Here is a 26,565-nt window from a genome sequence, read left to right as displayed (position 1 = left end):
GTATAATGTCCACATAAGAGGAGAACAAGACTAAAAGAGGCTAGTCTTTAGACAGGCCATGCAGTTTCACGCAGATCCCTGTATCCCCACTGTGTCTTTGAGCTCTATCAGCTCTGACCCTGACCTTTGACCCCCTCTGTGAGGAAAAGAAAAAGGAGCAGAAACAGTAGTGAGGTAAATGTAATTTGACATACAGATGCATGAGATTCTTATTGGGAAATCTTGTAACACAGGTGATACTGTAAATTCATAAGGATGTATGAGAAGGATGACTGTGCTGCTGTACTGGTAAGATTGAGTCCTGTCTCCTGGCACCATGTTTAAGTGAGACATGTGGACACCAGATACCCTTAAAGCAAACTGAATCTGCAGCCCAGTGTTCTTATTCTGCTGATCAGTGACATCAGCACACATAGCCTTTACTGTCTAACTTAACAAAGCTGATTTAGCAATAACAACTGGTGCATGATTTCAGGGCTGTAATGCTGCATTTTGAGGGCCGGCACACCAGCCAGAACTGTAAAGGAATCAGAGGACGGTGCTGCTGTTGTGGTGTGATATAAACTCAGTCCATTGTGTGTTTTTCACCTCTAGTGTTTACAAGACGTTTGACGTGACAGTCAAAAATTGCATCCTTGGAGAAAACAGGCTTAATATAATTTTCAAGTGAGCTGACAGTCGCCCTTTAAAGGACACATTGTTTAAAAAAAAGATGAAATTAAGCCCTGAAGATGAAATATGAAAGCTAATTTATCTTTTCACCCTGATGATCTATAAGCTAATGTCACAAAAATACCAGATCACAGTTATATCTTATATCACATTTTCTTACTTTTACCATCACTTTAATGTCTTTTGAGTGTGTAAATGCTCACCAGGCCGTCTTCAACTACCTATCCTCTGAATAATCATTGCTCATAAGCTGATTCAACCTTATGTTGCCATTTTCAACCTCCAAAACCCAATCTAACTCCTCCTCAATTCAAATGTTCTGTCTCTTTTCATCTGATGAATTATCGATGCTGTTATTCGTCTGTGTCCCCCAGAAGTTGAAGTACCTCGCGCTCTGCTTCCTCCTTCATTTATTCATGTTCTGTTCCAATCTAGTGTTCAAACTGTAGGTTTTAAAGTGATATCTCACAATCTTTGTGGCAGCTGCCAACCAATTTCCGACGAACCTGCCAGGCATTATGTAAATGCCAATACTTGGACTGAATTCAGCTTCAATCGACCCAACCTAGGCTATTAGATTTTTTTTTATCTTCTATTTTTAGCCTAACATTATTCTGATGACAGGAGGAGCAGATCACTTGTTTGTTCAGTCACTGTGAAGCTGAAAATATTTGTAACCACAGCACCTACTATTAGATCTATTTTTACTGTTGCCACTTGGATGTCATTTCATCTTCTGATTTAGGCCACTTTTAATTTCTTTTTTTATTGGAGACACTATCATTTGGATGTGTGAGCACAGGCAGGGAAAAATCAATCCATGCTGCACACTCCTCCATGGTCTGGCTGGACTGATCAGATGGTCACAGATAGCCTGCGGACATTCAGCTTGACTCAGTCTCACACTTTACAGTAGCTGAGTCACCAACTCGGGGCCTACCTGTCTCATGGTCTGAAGTGAACTATAATTACTCACATCAGCACTTGAGCATCCTTCTACATTCCCCTGAGGTCACCAGACCAAATCCCCCAGAGTCTGGGCGGGAAAACTGAAAGACGGAGACACTCAAACAGACAAGAGTCAAGGTGCCTTTGAGCAATGAACCCAATGAACCCAATGAACCCATTGAACCCACTGTTACCACACAGTGGTCAGCAATGGTAGAGCATACAGTGTTTTACTTTACTAATCTTCTTTTTATCCTGTGCTGTATTGTATTTATTATACATTTTTACTTTTTTTTTTTTTTTTTTTACAATTTTAATCTTTTACTTTCACAAAATCCCTTCTACAGACAGTGTTTCAAATTAGCATTTATAATAAACATTGTCATTATTCCAGCCTGTCTATGTATATTGTATCTGTCCCTATTAAAGTAACCGTAATAATAGTAATAATAATATTAATAATAATTGAGCAGTGTCAATGCATTACCTTAATACATTTTAAAAATCTAATTATTTTCTACTATTTTTCTGTCTATAAAATCTACATACATGATGTCATCTACTTGTCACAGCTTAAATGAGTTCGTTAACATGTTTCTGACCAACAGTGCTTTGAGTTTATAATGATATGAAATGTAGAAAAGAAAGATCCTCATATGTCAGTACTGTGGATTATTCAGGGCATGGAGGACAGTGTTTCAGCTGCAGAGTTTTTTTAGATCTTGCATAGAAAGAAAATTCAGTTCACATCCATCAAAGTCTGAAGCATTAGAGATCTCAGAGATTATGTTCATTTGCTAAATACATTACAGCAACTAAAGCATTATTAGTGTTAGTATGATTCTGTTCAAGCACTCACAGTTGATTGATGTTAAGGGTAGGATCGTGGTCTTGGTAACTTCTTGACAAACACCATCTTCTTCTAACCTAACCACCATCTTTTTGTTGTCTAAACCCGACCACACACAAAGGCCTGTGCATCAAGAATGTAATGCTTCCTACACTGAGAAATAACTGTTAGTGAATATGTCTGCAGGCAGCATAATGTTTCTTTTAAAGGAGCACTGTGTAGAATGTAATAGAATTTATTACTCTGAGCTATCTGAGAGGGTATCCCAGGAAACTGTTTGGAAAAGGGCAGGAACATTTAAAAAAAGACTTGGCAAGTGATTGGATGAACCATCTGTCTATCACCGTCTATCAAAGGATGCTGCACCTGTTGTCACACCTAAACCACGCCCATATAGATACCAGCAGTAACTCATAGGATGATAGGCTGATTAATCGAAGAGGTCAACATAACAGCATGCCCCCCCCCCCCCCCCCCCCCCCCCCGACCCCCAACCATAACCCTACCCATCCCACTCTTCATGCCTGAACCTGACCAAGTGGGTGTGTTGTGTAGACACGATGAGTCAGCAGTTTATATCAAAACCATGTAACATGAAACCAAATCTATCTGCATGGCAACCAGTGGTGGAATGTTACTAAGTACATTAACTCAAGTAGTGTACTTTTATCCTCTTTATACTTTCACTCCACTACATATGAGAAGGAAATATCAAACTTACACTACACCACATTTATTTGACAGCTTCAGTTATTTTTCCAATTAAGACTTCATATGAAATAATATAATGATGAGATTATGAAATACACAACATTGTTAAAGATTAACCAATGGTGTATTTTTGTCTCCTTGTCGTGATTCAGATGTAAAGAACTCACGAGCACCGACGAGACATTTTCTCTCTAAATTCCTCCTCATATGGTTTCACTTAGATGACGGTTTGAAGTAAAACTCCTCAATAGTTCACTAAAATATGAATGTTAAAGAAAACTTCTGAATAATGAATCCAAAATGTCTTCTTTTCTACCCAATCAATCATCTCATCACCCTTTTAAAGCAGTTTAAACTAGTTCCACCTCAGGCAGCTACAACTGTAAAATGCTGCGTGTCAATCAGTGTATTTAATATATCATAGTCACATGATTAAGTAAAATAAGTACATCTAGCTGATAATACTACATGTACACATTTACACATTTTAAAGGCAGGACTTTTACTTGTAGTTAAGTATCTGTATGTGATACTATTAATACTTTTACTTCTATTTAATTAAAACATGCGTGTTCTTCTTCCACCACTGATGGCAACATTACAGATAAATGAGAAAATATATTTTGAGTTTGTGTGAATTGAACCTTTAACATCACCATGTTTCTCCTTTTTAAAGAGAGAAACACTCTGTACTGTATATACAGTAGGAGTATTTCATTGAAGATAATGAGATAGAGATTTTAGTCCTTAAACTAACAATAACAATAAGATTTATGAATGTAATAGCTTATGGAAGCACCTTATGTATCACTTATGGTGCATCCACATGTACAAAATACAAAGATAATCATTAGTACATTAAATAAATATACACACAATAAAAATCCACTCAAGTCAATCTATACTATAGACTGATGAATCATTCAAGCACTTACAGACAGAGTTACGCTGGTCGAGTTTGACCCATCTTACTGTTCTTAATGATGTAAACCCAAACCTAACAGGCGTCACACAGTCTTCCTGTAGTATTTGTCACCTATCAATAGGAGCCTGTCAGGTTTTGTGTGTTCAGTGCTCTGAGCTGCTCTGTCTGAGTGAAGAGGAGCAGATGGTGTTCACGGCCTGCCAGCATCAGTCTCCCTCACTTACTGGATCTGTGGTGCTTCACAGGACAAAGACGGGCAAATGAGAGAGGGGCAAAGAGAGAGAGATGGGCAGGGCGGGGGCCGGGTGGGAGGCGGTGCAGCCTGGTGGTGGAACCAGCCAAAATCCGCAGATGTGTGTGTGTGGGGAAGAGGATTTGGGTCTGGGAAAAGTATCTGTTGTGTCTGGAGGAGCGAGTGTTTTGGACTTCTGCGTGTGTGTTTGTGCTGCTGATTATCTTTTCATTCATTCAGCCTCGTGGCTAAGATTTGAAAAGTCATTTTGGGTATTCAGGTCATTGCTTTGAAACAGGACTTTTTTTTTCACTCATTTGCATTTTTAGATGAGTTTTCGACAGCCAAACAGGGCCTGAATATTCTTCCGTGCCTCACTTTTCCAAAAACAGCTTTGGCAGAAAATGATTCATACAGTTCAATTAGATCATCGGGGAGTAAATTCTGCTTGCTCAGAGGTTTCCTCTGATATTAAGGTTCAGATTTTATGTTTATAAGGGAGATCCGCTTTGATTTATTCATGCTTTCCTGGCTTAGAAATGAGTTTCCTGCATTGTGAAAGTGCTGGAAACATTTTCACGGTGAAGGCGGATGCTGTCTGGGGTTAACTGCTTAGAGATTTCAAAGCTTTGTGATAAAAGAGAGGGCAAGTGGTTTCATGATGAGGGATGACAGGGGGTTACTAATAATCTATGTGTCTCCTACTGGGCTGCCACTGTGTCACACACAACATATCAGCAGCTGATTCCGCAGGAGGTGCATTCCTACTAAGACGGCAAAGGAGTGGGACACTCCTTTCAGAAGCACTCAGCCATGCTGGTGTGTGTGTGTGTGTGCTGTGTGGCTGGAGCTGGATGCCTGACCCATTTTTAGTCCACACAAATACAGCATGCACCCCTCCCCAACTCCACCCCGCCCATTCCCCTCCCCGTCCACAAGCTGCAGGATTCAGGAGTGAACAGATCAGGAATACAGGGACCAGGGAGTCCACTGTGTTTTTGGGCTGCGCCTCTGTTGGTAATTGTCCAGATAGGAAGCCTGCAGGCGTAATGCTTGTCTCTGGGGCTATTACATGTGCAGGTAGCCAGAACACAGCAATTAGACATATCCCAAAGAGGTTTAAGTGATAGCAGAGGGGATCACAAAACAAAGTGACACAGTATGTCCACTGTTACCATTTAACCAAACCTATAGGACAATCATCTTAAAGTATAGTGATAACTTTTATGTAACTGCAGGTTACATAATCGCCAAGTCAGCTGCTCTCCTCGCTGGGAGGCTGCAGGCTGTCTAGAAGTGGCTTCAGCATCCCTGCCCCCACCCCACATTTGCTCTGCATGTGTGTATGTCTGAATGATGGCTCCTACATGTGCTCAATGTACAGTGTATTATAGAGCTGTGTTGTGTTGTTCATTCTGAATAGGTTGTGATTTTAAAGCTGGGTCACAGAAGTCATTGGAGACTATATTGGCAGATGTGTGTGATCCCTCAAATAAGAGATCAAACAATGGATTATATTTAATATTATTGTTCTTATATACATCAAACAGGAAGAAAAAGATAATATGAAATAATCGTGAAGTCACACACATTACTAATCAGTAACGATGACTGAACTATAGCAGAAATGGAGGACTTTGGTGAACTGGAGCCACCTTATTGTTGAAGATATTTATACACATACATACATCAAGTTAAACTTGTGAAAAGCTAGTTTCAGTTTCTCTATAGTTTTAGTTTTATGTCAATTTGAATCATTTTTTTTATTGTTACTGTGAGGCCAATGGGATGAATACCAATGTGATTGCCAGAATCAAGTGTCATGAAACAAATACAACTGATGCACTGTCCCATGGTGTTTATGTAATGATGGTACACTGACATCAGTAATTTACAGAGCTCCCAAAGCGCTAAACCATGATGATCTTGCGCTAACAAGATATTCATGTGTATGCATACATTATAATCTCATGTGCACAGGTTATAAATCTTATGCAAATCAGATAATATAAACATTTATGTATTCAAAGGTTTGTCTGACTGTTTGTTCAGACTTCCTTGAGAAATGATGTGCTTGGTCTGCTAATAACAGTATATAAGTTGTTACAATACAAACTTAGTGATGTGGTTTATAGCTTATTATATCTATGTGCAGGCAGCATTGTCGAGTCGGAAAGCTGTTGGAGGCCACAGCAGGTGACGGCACATAATGAATGCCAACAAAATATTTTAAAACCAAAGAAATGCAGATAAAAAGTAGACTGTATATTGCACATTTAGAATACTAACCAGAGCCAAGAAAGCAGCAGGCCAAACATAAAACTGACAGAGATATACAGACGGGTGACAAATTAAAGGAAAAACTGGCACCAGTCTGAATGTTTGACCTATACTGTGAGGGGATCCAGTGGCTCTGTTATACTGTGGGGGGGGCATTTTACTGACATGGTTGTCCCCTTAGAGAGAAAGGTTACTACAAATCAATGCAAAGTTGTTCTGACACCTTTATCCTATGATGAAACATTTCGATCTTGATGATCCATAGGGCATTGAGAGGTCACTGAATGGTTGGATGAGTATGGAAATGGTGTGAATAATATGCCTTCACAATCACCACACCCCAACACAACTGAACTCCTTTGGGAGATTTTGGACGACCATCACCAAAACATCAAATTAGGGAATATCTTCTGGAAGAATGGTTTCCATCACAGACTGTAGAATCAAAGCCAAGTTGCATTGAAGCCATTGGTTTTTCCTTTAATGTATCACCTGTCTGGAGTTCAAATTTCATCTTCATATAGTTAATTGATTTTTATATTGGAATCATTATATTTTATTCATAATCAATAAATAATAATGGAGTCGATAGAGTGGTCTTTTTTAAATAATACATATGAAAAGCTTCATGTCAATTTATGATGACAGCAAGGACTGAGCTATGTTTTGGCCCAGTATTCTGTAATAGTAAAAAATGAATACAATTTGACAGAAAGTGTTGCGGTGGTGGTCTTGCCTGCACCACCTGCTGACCCTTGAGGTCAAAGCAATTTCCCCTGTCAACATCCAGATCCCCAACCATAACCACTACTACTCCGGTAAAGCCCATTTGTCCTATCAGCTCGCTCCTGATCTACGTCCCCTCCCACCAACTCACCCATCCCTCCACCTTGTCCTCGGCCTCCCACTGTCCAGTCTCCTCAGTCTGCACACAATAGTCCTGTTTTGGGGTTTTGTTTTGTTTTTTTATCCCTAATGAGGCCCAACAGATGGGACTCACACCCACTGAAACAGCAGGCAGGGACAGAGCTGAGAGATAATTCTGTTTGTTCCGCTGGTTGTCTGAGAACAACAGCGCGTGACACAGACATGAGAGTGATACTGTATCAATCTTCTCATTTAACGCCCCCAAACAAAGGGAATATGTGTATTTTCCAAAATGTTGGACATTTACTTAAAGATGCATGGTTATTTGATTCCAATTTTGGATTAAACTGAACTAAAGGACTGGATATATTACTCAGAATAGGGGTCAAAATCCCAAATAAAATGTTGTAATGTTTTCTAGATACACATTTGACTATTAATCAAAAAACAGAAAAGAGTTACATTTGATTGCTTAAAAACAATGACAATGAAGTATTTCAAGGTGAAGTTATTACATTGACACTTGAATGTCTTCAAAAATGTTGCTGATGTGGCAAAGCTAACAAAATGACATTATCTTCATCTGTTTCCAGCATGCATGCTCAATGTTTTGTTCCTGGTAAATGATAGCTGGACAAACTACTGTACAGTGTATGTTAAGAGCTGTAGTAGAGCCTAGTTTAGCATGACATTAGGAAACAAGGGGACAAAGCTTACCAATACCTCTAAACCAAATAAATTCATATTTTGCATCTTTTTGTCCATCATTTTTGCATGTACAGAAATGAATTTGTGGTTTCAGGGTGAGTCTATTTAAGGTATGAGAGTGAAAAACCTGGCAATCTCACTGTGATGACTAGACAAAAACAAGTCACTGCACCCAGTCTACCAAGAAATAGTCCAGTTTTTATGCTAAGCTAGGCTAATTGCCTTCTGGCTCTAGCTTGGTATATAATCTTAGTTTTTTGCATCATCACAGCAAGAAACTTTGAATGTTTGGCAAACTGCTGCGTAGTCTGGCGTGTTTTCAGCCTCCTCCTCCATTTTAACGGTGCTTTTAAGCAACGTTTTTAAAAATTAATCTCAAGCCCTCAGACCTGGTACCTTCGAGTTCTTTTCTTCGGTTGACATTTCTTTACTGCAAGTGAGACACAAAATGCTCTTTCTTGAAAATGGAAATCAATCTTGTCCAAAAAGACGGCAAAGTGTAGGAGGTAATACTTTGATGTTCTCTTTCATATTCATGCTTTAAGATGAATATTTAATTTTGGTGTTGCCCTGATGTTTCCCAGTAATGCACTGTAGACACCCCAGGCACAGCCTTTAGTGAAATAAGAGCACTGCCCACATGGGAGAGCTTGTTTTCAGCACAGTAAAAGCAGTCTGAATGCCAGAACCTCCTTAAGGCTGGAGGGGTTGAGGGGTAGATATGCATGTTAAAGGGAGGAGGATTAGAGAGAGAAAAGGAGAAATGAGGAAAGAAATGCAATATACATAGGGAGCCACTGCTGACTAAAAAGTGATGCAGGATGGGAGGCATAGATGGGACTACTTGGTGCTGAATCAGGGCTTGTTACCATCACAGGGCTCCTCTGGGACAGTGATGTCAGCCCCGGGACAGAGAGAGCAAGGGAGACAAACAAAGAGATGAGAAGGCAGAGGGAATCCACGGGGGGATTGACAAAGACCTGCAGAGATGATCCACAGATGGCTGATGAAAGCTGCAGGAAAACACAAGACGTCAATGGAGACATATTACAGAGCTTCAAATCAGATTTTTATCCCCCTTGATGAAATTGGTTTTAATACTAGAATGATGCATATTGGTGTCCTCTGAATTACACTGATTGGCATAATTAGATGGTACAACCTTGATTTAATTGATTGGCTCAAACTTTCCTCTGCTTTGGTTACTGTTGCTTTCTTAGATGAGGCCTGAGGTACAGAAGAAAGATTGTTTGTGTGCCGGCGAGTGATAATCATAATCCCAGTCTGGGAGATTAGTGTTATCCTGATATTATCATATTATCATACCAACATCCACTCATACAAGCCAGATGTCCTGATGTGAGGCTCGGCTCCGTTCATTTGGAAGTATTATCTCGGACCGCAAGCTTTTTAGTGGCCGTCAGCTTTCGGGTCTTAGACATCAACACTGATCTCTTTAGTCATGTTGAGGGACAAAGCAAATCTCGCACAATTGTAACTGACGAAGGAAATTAAGTAAAGATGTGTGGGGAAAAACTATTATCTCAATCTCAACAGATAGCTTTGACTGCTGACTCTAAGTATTAGAATTTACAGTCGACTTTTGTTCCTACTTGCAGATATTTGGTATTAATTAGGGAGCATTCCACCAAGGCACCATAGGTGAAAATGCCAATAACTGATCAGATTTATTGTTAATTAATCAAATGTTAGATATTGTTGCTTTTGGGTGCAAATCAATTTTGGACATGGGTGCATGTCCAAAATTGTTAATTTCAGGAAATGAAAATATCCAATGGCTCCAATGGAATAACAAGATTTCGTGACAAGCTCGTCTTAATTCTTTTCATTTGAACATTTGAAAACCCACATGGACGTGAAAGGTGACCAATAGCCAATTGAGTTATGAAATAAAATTAAAATTGAAACTACGAAATACGGAGATATGAGGTTTTTGCCTCACAGGAAAGACATGTTATCTATCATAAGATCAGAATCATCTATCAATATATGTGAAACACATCATAACACTGTAGCCACTGTATACTGAGTACACAACTAAAGCTGCTAGTTGCTTTTTTCTGGAGAATGACATTTACATTTCTCAGATTACTTTTTGCAAAGTCAGTCAGCTACCACTTTGGTCTAAATATTTTATTTTTTATAAAATTTCGGACAAACAATTATGTTTCCCACTGGGTCAAAATTAATTCCCTTCAGCTTCAGTTGTACTACTAAAATGCTAACATGCTAAACTAAGATGGTTAAAATGGAAAACATTCTACCTGCTAAACATCAACATGATAGCATTGTCATTGTAAACATGTATGCATGCTAACATTAGCATTTAGTTCAAAGCATGGCTGTAGCCTCTTAGCTATTTAGCACATAGGCTGCTACAGTGCTAACATGCTAAACTAAGATGGTTAATATCATAAACATTCTACCTGCTAAACATATAGGCATGCTAACTTTACCATTTAGTTCAAAGCATGGCTGTAGCCTCTTAGCTATTTAGCACATAGGCTGCTACAGTGCTAACATGCTAAACTAAGATGGTTAACATCATAAACATTCTACCTGCTAAACATATAGGCATGCTAACTTTACCATTTAGTTCAAAGCATGGCTGTAGCCTCTTAGTCTTGTTTTTAACTAAACTTACATGGGTATGGCTATTAAAGGTTAGCCTGTCACCAAAATGTAGCTGTTAAAACATAAATTTATGATGAGATTGGATCTTCTGTCTCATATGAAATACTTAAGATAAATAAGATGAGAATTGCACAGCAATGTCAACATTTTTATATGATCCTTTATAAATACTGTAGTTCAGTACTACTTTTACAAAAATAATTGTAGGTTCACTAGTTAGCTTTTTTCCACTGCTCATTTGTAATCACATGTCTGAAGTTCTGTTCCCAACATTAAGAATACACTTTGGCTTACTTTTACCTATTGCTAGCCTGGAGAAAAAAAATCAAGAGAAAAAAGCGTAATAATGAGCAAATTCATCCACTTTAGTGAAATATTAGCTCATTTGAATATGAAAATAATATCGGAATTATATACAAAGTGATTCCTTTATAAGAAATATTACGGTATTTGATAGTGCTAGAGAAAAAGTCTCCTTGAGTTAATGTAAGTTTGCTACATTCAACTAATAACAATGTGACTTGTATTCCTGGGGTGTGTGTAGTCTCTTATTGAAGTGGAAAACTAATGAAACTGAGTCATGATGTTTTTCCGGTGCTGTTACAATAGAGCTTGATTGTCATTCAGCAATCTAAATCATCATCAGCAGTCATACAGACGGAAAACACAAATGACAGAAGAGACAGCTGGATGCAGCCAAAAGAGACTCTTTACATCCAGAGACGAAAACAACCGTCTGACATGCTTCAGGAACACAGTCTGAACATCGAAAAGTATTCTGGGAGGTGTAGGAGCTCGTTAGCTGGGGTAGATATAGGCAAGGCAAGTTAAGAGAAAATTTAATGCCAGTTGCTTCATTCCAAAATAACTCCTGGGGTACATGGCACATCACAGACTTATGATAACCTACTGAGTATGAACATCTCTGCACTGCAGTCGAGTTTCTAACACAGATCAGACTTCAGATAGACACAGTAATATCTAGTTCAAGCCATGCTGCACACGCACTGGCCTTAAAAATCTATAAAAGGATACTGACAAACAGAGAGTCCATTGGCCGTTATTGTGCAGAGAAAATATTGATGAGATAGAACAGGGACAGGGGCATTCCTCCCTCAGAGGCTGCGGTTTAAGATAGCCAATTAAGAATAGAGGTCAGTCGAAAGATAGAGAAGAGGTCAAAATCGAGTGGGCCCCTTTCATATGATTATTATTATTACCAAGAATATGCTGGATGAGAGGAGGGAGATTTGAGAATAGGTCAGACATGTCAGACCAAGGCAATGCCGCCACATACTGTCCATGCAAAGTGACTTGGTCTCCGTGAGAACGGGGTCAGGGCTAACGCTCGTTTCATCTTATTGGGAGAGAGTGATGCCAAGCCGAGCTGTCCGACAGAGAGCTTATGTAGGGAGAGGAGTTGTGCTACTCCACTGTGTGTGTATGTGCTGGTGTGCGATGCCAGGCTTAACGCTGCCAGTCTCCGCCCCGTCACTGCTTGGGTGATGTCATATGTCTGTGTGTGTGTGTGAGCATGTGTATTTGCAGCCTTGTGATCCATCTCTGGACAAAAGAATGAAGTCACTGCCAAGCTTGGATGTAGTGGAAGGAAGGAAAGAAGGAGGCAGGCAAAATTCAGATGGGTAAATTAACAAACTGACCTCAATTCTTTAGGCTTACGCATTCTCAGTTTTGGCCCCCCCACAGATCTTGGCAGTCTTGGTATCTTCCTTACATTGAAGACAGAGGATTAGAATGATGTTTTAGTCACACTTACTTAACTTGATAGATGCTTGGCTGGTGTTCAACAGCCTATTCGTAGTGTACACAACTCAAAAGGTGTGATCTCTGATAGAGGCATCAATTAATTGTCCATCACTAAATGCTTTAAAGGGATCTAGAGTTCTTACAACTTAAGGACAGGGCCGGCAATGTTATATATTTACCTTATTGTTAATGACCAGAACCTACAACTACCTTCCAGACTTCAACACCCTGCCCATGGTACTCAACAACAAGTCACAAATGAATACTTTCTTTTTTCAAAAAGCTCAGTAATTTCTTAAAACACCTGGGCACCCTAGTTTTTCGGACAACCTTTCTAGGTGCTGTATCAAAAATCACACTAAAGGCAGCGTTTCAATCTACTAGAGATCTTCATCAGCGATCTTTGTCAAAAAATATGTAGACACAAATACAGCAGTTTTTATATTAATTCTTTTTTGGGTGATGTATGTGACTCGTGATCTATATTTGACTCAACTTTTGATCTGTTTCTGTAAAGTGCTGATCTTGATGTTTCAAGTTGTTTTTGACTTTTTCACATAGGCTCAATCTGTCCTCCATGCTAGAGTATCAGACAGTTTGTCCAGCTCTGTTGTTATTGGTTCAGCTTGAGAGCTGATTGAGTCTTTATGCAGATCACCTGAATGATGAATCTGCTTGCCCCTACTTATTGCTCATCCTGCTTTGTGATGGTGATTTGACGACTCTTAATGAATCGCAGCTGCCAGTACAGTGTGCAGATCTTTAGTTTGATTCTTCACTCTCGTTTTTAGCACATGTTACTCAATCAGGAGTAAATTTGTTGGGGATTATTTTCAGCTGTGGATGAATACACATTTGTAGCTCCAGTGGGTATTTCTAGCAGCAGGACAGTGTATGTAGGACTAAGTCAAAATTAACAACAGTATGTGTGTCAACCCAGTGCAACAGTGTCACTCATTGATGTGATTTAATCGTTTCTGGACAACAGTACAGGTCTTGGAAGCATCAGGTCATTGTTGATTTTGGCCTTTTCATGGTATTAGATAACTAAGACAAAAATATAGAATGTTTCTAGTCTTATTATTCAAACCCTGTAACCTTCTTTCCTTCAACACTGTTGAGGGTCAATCAAACAAAAGGCCTAATTATAATGGAGAGTTTAAAAAATCAGGCAAAACTCACAAAGAGTACACAAAGACAAAGTAGATGGCTGACCTATGTTTAACAATTAATCACCCAGATGAAGTCACTACACATCTTCTTTGTGTTGCTCCACAGATATGAAAGGATAAGGCAGGCACTTATGTAGCCATGTCTTAATGGATGGATGAATTCAATTAACAATGAGTTCATCCAGGCGGTACAGTGGTGCAGTGGCTCTAGCACTGTTGCCTCACTGCAAGAGGGTTCTGGGTTCGAACCCTGTGTGAATGTTCTACCTGTGTCTTTATGGGTTCTCTCCATGTAGTCTGGCTTCCTCCCACAGACTAAAAACATACAATTAATTGGTGACTCAAAATGCCTGTGAGTGTGAATGGTTGTCTGTCTCTATACTATATGTTAACCCTGTGATTGACTGGCGGACTGATGTACTCAAGTGTCAGCTGAGATAAGCTCCAGCTCCCTTGCGACCTTCTAAAGCAGGCATGTCCCAACTATCCTAACCATAAACCACTGTGTGTCTACAGGTTTTTGTTCCAACCAGAGCACACATGATTCAACCAATCAACTGTCTGAAGACTGAGATCAGTTGATTAAATGGGTCAAGCCTGGTCTGCTCATGCTTGGTTGGAATAAAAACCTTCAGCCACATGAACCTTTATGGAATAGTTTGGACATGCCTGCTCTAAAGGATAAGCAAATTAATTAATCCAGTTGAAACTGGAATTATGCTTTTGCAAAGATAAATATAAAAGACCTGGGCAGAAAAGGGTATTATAGGTTAATGTAGGTCGCAGAAGAGGCGACACACACTTCTCCCAAATTGTGTTCGAACCACAGACAAGAAAGGAAATCAATATGTAACTAAAAAAGAAGCAGGCTCAGTGCACCTGTATGCAGCCCAGAGGAGCATTTCAGCCTTATCAAAACTTGATATAGCCTTTTTTAAATTGTCTATTGTTGTTCAAAGCTACAATAAAATCACATAAATGAGCCACGATGAACATAAGCACTGATGTTTATTTTGAGTCAGTCCCACGTAGACCACCCTGCTACTATGTAAAGTAAATACTCACTACAGCGCCGTATGTGTAATACTCCACAGCTGAAAATAGTCCCCAACAAATGCTTTGTTTGAGTGGTGTTTCCAAAAAAAAAAAAAAAAAGAAACTACTAGTTTGTGACAAATTTTTCAAGATTTCTATCTTCAGCAGGAACCAGTGGGAGAGAATTATAAGAGGGATTCACAGTGTCGGCTTTGTTCTTTTCATATTTGTCGACAATAAAAACATGTAGAACAATTCCAACCTTTCTTCTTTATTATTATGTATTGGATATTTTGCAGCTGCATTGTCACAGCTCAGGAATCTATTGAACTGATGCTATCCAGCTTACAAAGTATTTATCTTCCTCTCTACCTCATGTTTCTATCCTCATTCTCTCTCTTTCTTTCTCCCATGTCTACTATCTTTTCTTCCTCTCTCCATCTTTCCTCCTGAGGCTCCTGTGTGTCGGAAATGGCACGTTGACTTCCACGTGAAGGCTTTTCTATTCGCTGGGCTGCCTGCCTGCCTGGCATCCTCTGTGACCCATGTCTGCATGGCCTCAGTGCCAGTCTTATCATCCAACCTCCCTCCCTATCACTTTATGTCTCTTTCTCTCTACAGTAAATGTCTCTCTACACTGGCTGTCTATCTCCACAGCAGCTGGATTCCTCCATCCCTGGCCTGCTCATGGGGTGGGGGGAAATGAGGGATACACAGACAGACAGAGAGCGACTGAAAAGGAAAGGCTGCTGCGTGCTGTAGTTCATTCACTTAGCTTCGATTGATAACGCAGCGTTCAGCTCTAATCAGCTTGAGAAAGGAACCACAGTGCATTTCTGTGAGGCAATCACCCGACAACTTCCTTAACGGAAACCAATAGCTGACCGCTTATACCGAGCTATTCAATTATGTAAGAAGACAGAGAGCTTTCCTCTCTGCTGCTCTTCTGCTCTGTGGAATTGCAAACACTGTTGTGTTATTTCTGATTTGTAAAAGTGTGTACAGTCAGGTTCACAGTGAGTTGATGGATGATTGTGGCATTTAGTCCTGACAATGCACCACATCCATAGCTACTTTTAGATATTGCTTCCACATGAAATACTTATTATCTTGGTTTATTATTCAATCTTTTTTAATAGTTTTTAGAGGCGGAGAGCCCCACATCTCACCATACTCATCTGACATCATGCATATATGCTCTATGTCCCATGCACATTGCATTCCTCAGTGAAGCCAAATCCATTTTTGCACTTTCTCTGATAGGAAACAATGTAATAAGGCCCAAGCTTCACTCAAGGCTAGGTTACCCTAGCAACAAGTTACGTAGCAGCAGTCTGGGAAATGGAACTATCTCAGAGGAGAGGATGCCTTGGAGCAGAGGTGGAGACTAACAGAGGGATATTTTAGCAAAAACAATAAGTCACAAATGGATAACACGTTTCTGTTTAGCATGAATAAATGATGATTAATACGTAACCACACCATGTGCAGCAGCGCCGTCACTATGTGTTAAAGAATGATGTTTCTGTTTCGTAATATTAGAAAGAAATAAGTATTAGCTGCTGTCACATAATATAAATCACACAAGTGCTTCACTGTGTCTGCAGAGACAAAGAACCCTTGGGTGTATGGTCTCATCTCCTGTCAGCAGGGATGCTGGGGCGCAGCCAGACAACCAGACTGCATATGATCACAAAGGTTCACTCATCGTGGCTTCCAAACACGCACTCGCCCTCGCCCCCTTTACTACCAATCTCCACCTCCACTGGTTAGAAAGCAGCATTTGAGGTGATTAAACCAAAATAAAAGCAGAGGTGTAAGTTTTCTTGATACCATTGATACCAGCGTCGAGACAACACTGGGTGTGTCCGAGTCAAACTCCTCACTGGGTTTAATGCTGAAACCATGTACAGGGATGTAAAAGTAACACCTTCTAATCATGGTTTTAGGCACCATTTATATGTAAGAAAGTGTATTCATATCAAAGTTTTTGTAAAAATTGCATTAAAGCCATTTTATTTGTACCAGACATAACAAAAGAAATCCTCCCGTGTGGAAGCATGATGTGGGGTGAATGATAATTTAGTGAATGTCTCCATCTGCTGTTTGGTCAGAGGAACTGCTGCATTATGTAATAGGAGTGTACTCAGAGGATCACTCTAGAAGGAGCAGAAAGAAAGCATGTCTCGCCTTGCATTCCCTTCAAGTGCTCTTTGTATGCTCTTGCTTCACAATTCAGGAGATGTAAAAATGATTGGCGCCATTTCAAGTACCTGTAAATGGACTGTGATCAAGTAGCACACAGCCATGTAGTGCTTAGAGTAAGAAGAAAGAAAAGTGAATACATTGTTCTGTTATTATGGCTACATGATCTACATTATAAAAAACAGTCAAGCTCTCCATGTTGTATGCTTTGATTTGCCATTTTGTGTCATCATGTTCCATATCCAACAGTTTTAGGTAGCATAAGATTGTTGTTGCTGTATAGTTGTGCATTAAAGCAAAGATAACATATAAGGTCAAGTCAGTAGATACCACTTAGAAAATAGGTCATTTTGCATTATCACATATCTAAAGGCCTTCCAGCATGTTCATTATACTCCTCAATATGAAACTATTGGACGTAATAATGAACATAGTGATAACTGTGAAAAGGTATTGGGACAAGATAACATGTGGAAGGTCCATAAGATGCAATACCACTGATGGCCACTAGATGCTGTCTTAAAAAAAAAGCCTCCCTCACACTGACTCCAGTTCAAAATGTATCAATCATTTTTTTCAAATCATTATAGTCTCAATTGCTAAATCCAAGCCCTCTGCTGAGTTGGAAATTATTTCTCAACACTCCTTGATTGATCCACAGTTGGCTCACCTGCTGCTTTCGCTGGGACTCCACACTGAGTTGGACTATAGTCGCAATATTTTGGCAAGTTTAATGTTACTGGATTATTATACCTTTTATGTTTTTATCCCAATTTTACAGAACTCTGTGTTCCCAGAGAGCTCTCTAAAGTTTGCTTTGGTCTGAGCGAGCAGGTTTCCAGAGTGTTAAAGGCAACACCCCATACTCCTTATCTGGAAGGTCTTCATTAGGTCCATTATTATATACAGTCTATGCTTAAAGATGATGTTTAAGTCAGAGGATGACACATCAGACATTCATCAGTTAAATGAACATGAAATGGATTGAATTCTACCTGAAACATCACAAATACAGTGAGTACAAATGATGAATAGTGTGCGAGATTGTGTTTGGTTGTGTAGAAGTTGAAAATTTGGCCTGATGGTGGTGCTTTGACCTGACAGCAATATGAGGAGAGAGGAAAGGGCAGTGAGGTCAGTGAAAGCATTTGCAAACCTCCATTATTACCCATATTGAATTTCATGGCAATCTGGCGAGTCGAGGTCAAGATAACTTGCCATGTGTTGAATGTTAAGTCCACCAATGTGACATCCACAGACCCCCCTCACAGGTCTAAGAGCTAAAACTAGGGCTGCAACAATAATTTCATTTGTCAAATCCAATCGTTTTGAGTAATTTTTTTTAGAAAATAATGTCCTAACTCTCTGATTCCAGCTTCTAAAATGTCTATATTTTCTGGTAACCTTGAGCTCTGAACAGTGGTCAACATTTTTCTGGTAAATGGCTGCATCAATGTTGCACTCTTATCCAAAGCACTTTACAATGTTTCTGCTGCTAATTCACCTATTCACACACTGATGGTTGCAAGCTACCATGCAAAGTGCTGGCACAACCATCAATTTGGGGTTGTGTCTTGCTTAAGGACGCTTCAACATGTGGACTTGCTTAAGGACGCTTCAACATGTGGACAGGAGAAGTTTGTGATCAACCACTGACTTTCTGATTAGATGCCAACCTGACCCACCTCCTGAAACACCTCCACCCAAACAACCCATCGATTAACTGAAAAAATAATCAACAGATGAATTGATAGTGAAGATAATTGTTGGTTGCAGCCGTTCTAAAACAATATTATTGTAATTATCATCATAATTATAATAAATCACCTTTACCATCTAACATACATTTCTTATCATTACTACAAAAAGCTAGCTAATAGCAAAACTCAAGCTACGTTAAAACGTTTTCTAAAGTTCTTCTCTCCCTTTCACTCCAAGCATACAGATCATTCTCTCTACAACAAAATGAGTTTGGAGACACCCAGAATTCACGTAGACGAAAACTATCTACAACCAGCATTGCTATAAGCTAAATGCTAATGTCCATATGCTCACATACCTTGACAATGCTATATATTTAGCAGGTAATATTGACCAAGGCCATTTTAGCATGCTGATGTTTGCTAATTAGCATTAAGGACGAAGAGCAGCTGAGGTAATTACCATAATTTTGCATCTATTTGGACATAGCACCAGTGCCAATGTAGTGCACAAATTAAAACTACATCCTTGAGGGAATATTAATGTTTGTACAAAAATTCATCTATTCTGTCTATTCAATAGCTGTTTGTCTATTTTTGTACCAAAGTGGTGCATGGACCAACAGAACTTTCTCTCCACAAAGCCCTGCTGCTAGTATGACTAAAAACAGTGATACTAAAATCATCATAATCGTTGAAAGACCATCCTTATTTCCAACATACCTTGCTGCATGCATTCTAAAAATGTGAAAGTAAAAAAAAGTCAAGCACCAAGCTTGAGGGCCTTGCATAGAAATGAAACTATTCAACACACAGATATGTAAAGCTTGTGGGTTTAATATGGCAATTTCCACCACCAGATAGAATCAACACATGGGATTCGATCCAGCTAAGTAAAATATATGCACCACTTAGAGATCAGGACACTACAAAATACACCTCTGATTCATCAACCCCCGAAAATAAAAGTGTTGATCACACAGCTTCAGATAGACCATGAACACGTTCTCTTTCTTATCAGCATTAGTAGTAGTACAGCATCAAAAACAGAGGCTGGGCAGCGGCACGCCAGGCTTTCCTTGTTGCATGTTGTGAAACACATCCACATAAAGACACGGCCACCGGCAAGACATCTTCAAATAGAGACAATTACACAACATCACTTCCTTGTGGGTACAGTATGTGAATAAAGTCTGGTAATCATACAGGCAGCATGTATGACACACACGGGTTATACTACAATATAGTATATACAGTAGCAGTGAGTGAATAGCTGACAAACTGTGGACTCTCGCTGTGTTTCTTGCTCTCCGTCTTGTGTCTTATTCACAGCTCTGCTTATGTGTTGATGAGCGCGAACAGACTTTTTCTCCGTGTGGAGCGGCAGAAGGCGAGTGCGCCAGCGTTTTTCTCTGCACTCCAAACACATTGCGGTGGTTGGTGTTGTTCGATGCTTGCGCTCATGCCTGTTCGCCAGGCATATGCTGCTGATGCTATAAGCACGTGCAAGGAGTCGTCTTGCTCTGCGAAAAAAAAAGAAGCCCTACTCGAGGTGACGCTGACAGTGCCAGCTTTTTTCCTGACAGATATTAAGATCTGCAAATCCAGATTTACAGAATGTTAAAAAAAAGTGTTTTTTTTTCTTTCATTTACAGTATAAGCAGTAAAGATGTGTTGAGATTACTCCTATTAAAATTGAGGAAATATCAGTAGCCCCAAAAACAGTCTATAACAGTACTTCACAGAGAAATAACACAACACACATTTTCGGTTGTAAACTGCCACTAGGCACATTTTCAGAGGTTTAGGAAATGAAGAGACTTTTAAAAGCAGCCTTGAGCAAAGAACAAAAAGGAAATCTTAGAATTCTCCCCCAATATTATAATGAATGCAGTGTGTACATTGTTGGCAGTGGAACACTATTCTCTAAAGGAATGTCTCGAGATATGGACAGCTCTTCCACGTTATCACCTTACACCATATGGACACCTAAAAAAAAAAAAAAGGATCACATCCCTGGTCGTTATTACTAAGATCAAAATGTCTAGTGATGTGGGGTAAAAACTGCACATTTATAATGTAGATATACTGTACAACAGCCTCAGCGTTTCAAACATACAGTAGATCAAAAGCAGAAATGAGCAAGACAACACAGATAGTTCCCAGATTTTTCTTAAATCTACTGTCTTCTTATTTCACATGTATGATTTTGTATCCAGCTTAATTAAAATGCTTTTAGCCACTGCTGGCTGCTCCCACTACTGTCAATGTAAAATAACACACATCACTATAAAACAGTAATCAGCAGGGAATGCAAGGAAATGGTAAATATTACAGTTGAGATCTTTTTCTTTAGAGATTTTAAATAAATCATACAAAAATAGTAGTGTACAGTTTACAATCTGTCATGGTCCCTTTGATTCTCAGTGTAAAGTCTGCGGTGAGTGTATAACACACACACACACACTCACTGGTCAATGACTAAGTGACGTCTGACTCTTTTCAGATAGTGCCGAGTGCCAAACAGTCCTAAGCTCCTGGCTTCAGTCCTTGAGGAGTTGGTCCGTCACTGTCCCTCTGTGGTTCAGCTGTTTCACAAACAGACTGACTCTCCACAGATCATCACTCTTTCTCCCACAGGTCACCCTCTATCTCGTTCTCCATCCCTTCTCTCAGGTTATCGCTGCAGGCCTCCCGGGAGGTAAATAAACGAGTCCCTACGATCCCTCTTTCCCCTCGGAGCTCTCCGGCGGTGCTGGAGGCTCCTCTGCTGTGGGTGACTGGGCCCCTCCTGGACCATCTGCACACAAAACCCATAAAAGACACAATAAGAAATGTGTTGCGGTTATTTCAAGGGCAAAAAGGGAATAAGTAGACTGTCAGAAGTTAAAAACAATGTCATTTTGTGGTCCTATTGTATGAAAAAACACCAAAAAAGTTATCAAACTACCAGTAACAATCGAAGTCTGTTGCTCAAACATCTTGGACTAATTTGGGGCTTTAGCTTTATTTCATGATCTCCAGAAGTCTAGGATCATTGGGAAACAAGTAGGTGCGTTGTTTGCACTTGCATACACACAATGTACCAAATGTAAGTTAACTGACATTAAAACTATTCAGCAGGCACAAACAGAATTGGCCAGCAAACAGTCTCAAGATTTGATGCATCACAGAGATAGGCTTTTAAAGATAGAATAAGAGCAAAGCAGAGTTGTATTTCATTAAATTTTGAAGCACACAAGACTACATTTGGCACAATGGTAAACAGACTGACTGAAGGATGATGCTGGTTTGTAAGGAGCAATGCTAGCCCAGAGCAGGCCTAAATGCTTATATCTGGAGCTGATTCTCAGACCAAAGCAATCTTGAATCTTAACCCCCAAATCTTTGCTATATCTAAAAGCCATATATGGACCATGGCCTGGGAGCGAGGGACCAATTGTCACAGCTGAATGCACAAACATCCAGCTACCTGGGTTTTTTTCCAGTGAGCCCTATCTTCTTTTCTTTGTCTGAAAGACTTAAACGATTTTTTAAAAAGTAAAATTCTTGGCAGGCAGTGTTCCACTTCTACTCAAGTAGCAGCAATCTAATACCTGACAAACTACAAATTCAATTTACAAGTTGATTGCAGTTTTAATTTACCCTTACTCTCAGTTTTGTAATGATAAAAATTATAGTTCACTTCACCTTTGAGGGACAGCTCAGCCAGTTTAAGAGGCAGGTCGCCGGGGTTTACACCTGCCGGAGAGCCCAAGATGTCAGGCAGGGCATTTCTCCTCCCCGAGCGGCCCGAGGAGGCAAAGTCCAACACCGGCTCTACTTCCGTCATTCCGACCTGACCCCTCTCTGCAATAAAAAGGACAGAGCACATTGTCACATTTCCACCGAATAGTTCTCTACATTAAAGAAAGAAAGAAAGAGAAAGTTAAAGAGGAGGAACGTCAATTACAATGAAGGAGACAATGTTGTATTGTATAAATCACATGTTCAGTTCAGTAAATATGTCCTTTGGAAACATGAATAATCAATCAATAATTTCAGCTTTTTTTCAATGTAAATCCTCACAGTTGTGAGTGGTATTAGCTGAATTAACAATAACAGTCCAGTTAAAGTATTCTGTTTGTGTGGTTTGTTAGTTCGCTAGCTCTTGCTAACTAGCTTGTTGGGCAGCTAAATGGCTAATAGCAAAAGAAATGGTAATGTTAAATGTTAAAGAAAGCCCAGATTGACTGGCAGGTGCTTTTGTCCTGTTAGCATTCATGGACAAAGCTGTGTAAAGTAACAAACCCGTAATGAAACAGCACGTTTACTCAACAATAATTCTTTGATTGCTGAGTTTGTCCAAATGACTAGCCAAAACAAGCTAATTGCTCTATTGGACTGTTGCAAAGCTACTAGAAAATTACTAGTACAATAACTGAGTTCTACTCCAAGTACATTTTAAACAATGCTGCCTGTTATCTTCCCTAAGAAGATGTTAACACTGGTATTTTAATGATATTCTATTAAGATTACTTCTGAAATAATTGGTACATCACACTTTGAGTTATACAGAGCACAGCAGTGGTCATTTATGTTGACATGTACATCTCAAAAACAAAAAGCTAATCTGTGGAGTGATTTGAGCATCAAGAGAAAAGATTTATCACTGAAGCGGAGGATGTGTCTGTCTGGTCTCATGGCAACCAGCAGCTGGGGAGTCAGCTCCAGGCTACACTGGTGACAGGCAGAATTACATCCCTTGTCACACACACACACACACACACAAACAAGCCAAGCACACACACGAATACAGCGAGCCGCTGTTGCTATGGCAACAACACAGAAAAAGCACCACTGGCAGGTAAACATATGACTCTGATCCATTCTCTCACTATCTCACTTTCTCTCCCCATCTCCCCCTTTTGTTGTGTTGCCTCGCTTTAAATAACCACACCATTCTGTGGAGCAAAATCCCATTTCCCATTGCTCTCTTACAACAAAGGAATGACATATGAGTTCATGTGTACTTGCAGCTATACAGTCACACACATATGCACAATCTAGATATCCAGAAAAGGGGGCCACAGGTTGGCCATCTGTAAGCATCAAGAGCTAGTGCAGCTTAGCCATTGAGCTCATAGAAGCAACATAGTGCCTATTTTTTAAAAGAATAATTTCCTCCAACACGTTCACATCATCACCCGTTGAGGGCTGAGGCTGTGACTCTGCACATAGAGGGAGGAATGCCTGCAATGGCGGGGAGATGTGAACACAGTAAAACAGCAGCTTCTGCATGGCTTTGATTGATTTAAGCTGACAGATGTAGCATTTTTAAACGTCAATACATCATTATCAAATTAATTGTGCCACCCGTGATTACCATTAATGATTGAAGCCTCCATTTGACAGCATAAATAGCATTTCATTTTAAATCAGTTCAAGCCTATTACCCCGCTGCCCCTCCCCCAACGTAACATCCTTGGCTTAACTGAACAAGACAAATATACACAAAGATACTAATAATTAATGCAGTCATTATTTATTGATGTCTAAATGCAGCAAATTTGTTGCACATATAATGTCATGCCCTGTAGGACACCCTTACAATGCTACAACCAGGGCTGTGGCTGTGATTTTAATAATGAGGACAAGAGTTAAATTAGAGTTAAATGATCATGATTTTCATATTTTAATAATTTATGGTCTTAATGGTCTCAATGCCTTTTCAAAACCAGGAATAAAATCATGGGGGTGTTTAATATTGATGCTTTTACAGTATTTGTTTATGATTTTCCTGTCAAATTTAAATATATTACATCAGAAAATACTGGAAACAGCTTGTAACATACCTACCACAGGGCTTCTCAAAAATGTATGTATGTATTTGAAGTGACTAACATGTAATTCTGTAGTCAACCCATGTAGCTTACTCCTAGTCCTACACTAATTGGATTGAGGTTGTTTTGTTTATTCGATGTGCCTTACTTGACTGACAAGTTAACATTATTGTAAGACATCTGCATTTTACATTTAAGACAAAATAAACCTAACCATTAGCCCTGATTTGTGTAGTGTCAAGCCAAAAAGGCTTACAGGCATTACTTCTTCCAACCCAGTCTTGCAGCATGCCGTGTAATAGTCACAAAGTTTAATCTATTTTTTGTGACACTTAACATAATTTTAATGTATTTCAATTGGAAGTATACTTTGTGCCTACGCCACGTTTTAGTGACAGATGGCATCTATGACCAAGGTTTAAGGTTAACGTTGGTAAAACATTGTTATTTGTTAACAGTAATTTGTAATGGTTCCCATGTTCCCACCGATGCAAAAATGTGGTGCAGGTATGAAAGATACTTCAAATCTTAATACGTTAGTTTGAAAATTGTACTGAGTGTCACAAAAAAATGTCATGTCCATGTACACCAGTGGTCACCAACCCTGCTCCTATAGAGACACTGCCATGCATGCTTTAGTTATCTCCCCACTGTAACACACCTGATTCTTATTATTAACTCATTATTATCAAGCCCTTAACAAACTTCAGCTGCTTGATAACGATAAATAATAAATAATACATTTAGTACACTGCAATTCAAATAGATGATAATAGATAGTATAAAGCGAATATTGGTTCACATATCAAATAACAAGTGACAGCATAATCCAGGGTGAGTACACTTTAATTATAGAATGTAAAGTCCACTCTGTTACTTAACTCTCCAAATGAATATAAAGTACAGCTGACCTGGCCTCCTTGTCCTCAGTGGTAGCTTTAACCACTCTAATTTCAGGTCTTTAAATTGATGTGCTCTATAGTGACCCTGTCTGCTCTGTATTAAACATGGCATTCAGCAGGACTGTACTGTAGACGTCCAGGTGAGCCAGGGCATCATTCCAGTTTTCTTTTTTGGGACCCACATGTCGAAGCTCCTCTTTGTCTTGGATCAGAGGCTTTAACTAAAAGTTAAATACAATAGGATTGTAATCATAGCTCACAGCTTGTCTCTCTTTCCTGCTTCTATCTGTTTAACTGTCTTGTCAAACCGATTTAGGATTTGTCTGTTAATCTGGATAATAAAAACCAGACCTTTTTTGTATTGGTTTTTTTGTAATGTCAGGTCTAGAATGACCTTTTAATAAATACTAGACACTGGCCACAGTCACACACTACTGATGTGACATCTGTCCTGTATGATGTGGGAGGATTTTCCTCAGCAGCTTGAGGGGTTTTGTTCTGTAAAACCTGGAGTGGAAGCTCAGTCCTGTTTAAGAAGCTGGTATAGAATGTGTTTTAGCATCCAATGATGTTTTAAGTGCAGCTTCAAGGTTTTTTCCCTTTGTATTTTTTAGGTAAATATTCACAATGGGGCATCAACACAAATCAGTCTTTCACTGGTTCCAGTATAGAAATAACAGTATCAATATCAACCTTGGAAAACCACCATTAGTCCAGTCCTAATTAGTTCATCTGTTTGGAAACTTTCATAAAGCCGTGGGATTATACATTGAACAGGCAGTGACCCACCATCACCAACAGGTTTATTTTAGCCATTAATCCAACAACAGTTTAGATAGGATTATCTTGTCAAGAAAATTGACCTAGATACTGTGAAGTCTGTGCTAGCTCAGTCAGACACAGGAACAAGCCGCAGGTATGTTATGCAACAAGGTAAAGTTATAAAAGCCTTTTGATGGAAGAACTGTCAGAAGTCAAGGATTGTCTACCAAGAGGGTCCAAAGATGCTGAGTTAAAAAAAAAAAAGAAAGAAAGAAGACAAAAAGACTATCTTTCCTGTGAGCATGTGACAGCCTTGCAATTAAATAAGAGCTCATTAATGCTGCAAATTGCT

The 26,565-nt window shown here is 39.4% G+C and overlaps 1 protein-coding gene across 1 annotated transcript; it reads right to left on the bottom strand.

Moving 5' to 3' along the window:
* Nucleotides 1-21,444: 21,444 nt before the first annotated feature.
* On the bottom strand, nt 21,445-22,559 carry pkib (protein kinase (cAMP-dependent, catalytic) inhibitor beta). The gene is made up of 2 exons (XM_053334632.1): nt 22,418-22,559; nt 21,445-21,527 (listed from the first exon to the last, which is right to left on the bottom strand). Exons 1-2 carry the CDS (start codon nt 22,557-22,559, stop codon nt 21,445-21,447), a joined length of 225 nt encoding a protein of 74 aa, XP_053190607.1.
* Nucleotides 22,560-26,565: the final 4,006 nt, after the last annotated feature.

Source organism: Scomber japonicus, chromosome 15 (genome assembly GCF_027409825.1).
Source record: "Scomber japonicus isolate fScoJap1 chromosome 15, fScoJap1.pri, whole genome shotgun sequence".
In the NCBI taxonomy this organism is placed as follows: domain Eukaryota; kingdom Metazoa; phylum Chordata; class Actinopteri; order Scombriformes; family Scombridae; genus Scomber; species Scomber japonicus.
Note: the sequence above shows the minus strand (reverse complement) of the source record. Positions and strands in the feature narration are given on the sequence as shown.

What these genes read in the sequence shown, in the direction of transcription:
- pkib (XM_053334632.1), bottom strand. Translation starts at nt 22,559, where the DNA reads ATGACGGAAGTAGAGCCGGTGTTGGACTTTGCCTCCTCGGGCCGCTCG. An exon ending in GGCTGAGCTGTCCCTCAAAG is followed by an intron (nt 21,528 to 22,417) that starts GTGAAGTGAACT and finishes TTTTGTGTGCAG; the next exon opens with ATGGTCCAGGAGGGGCCCAG.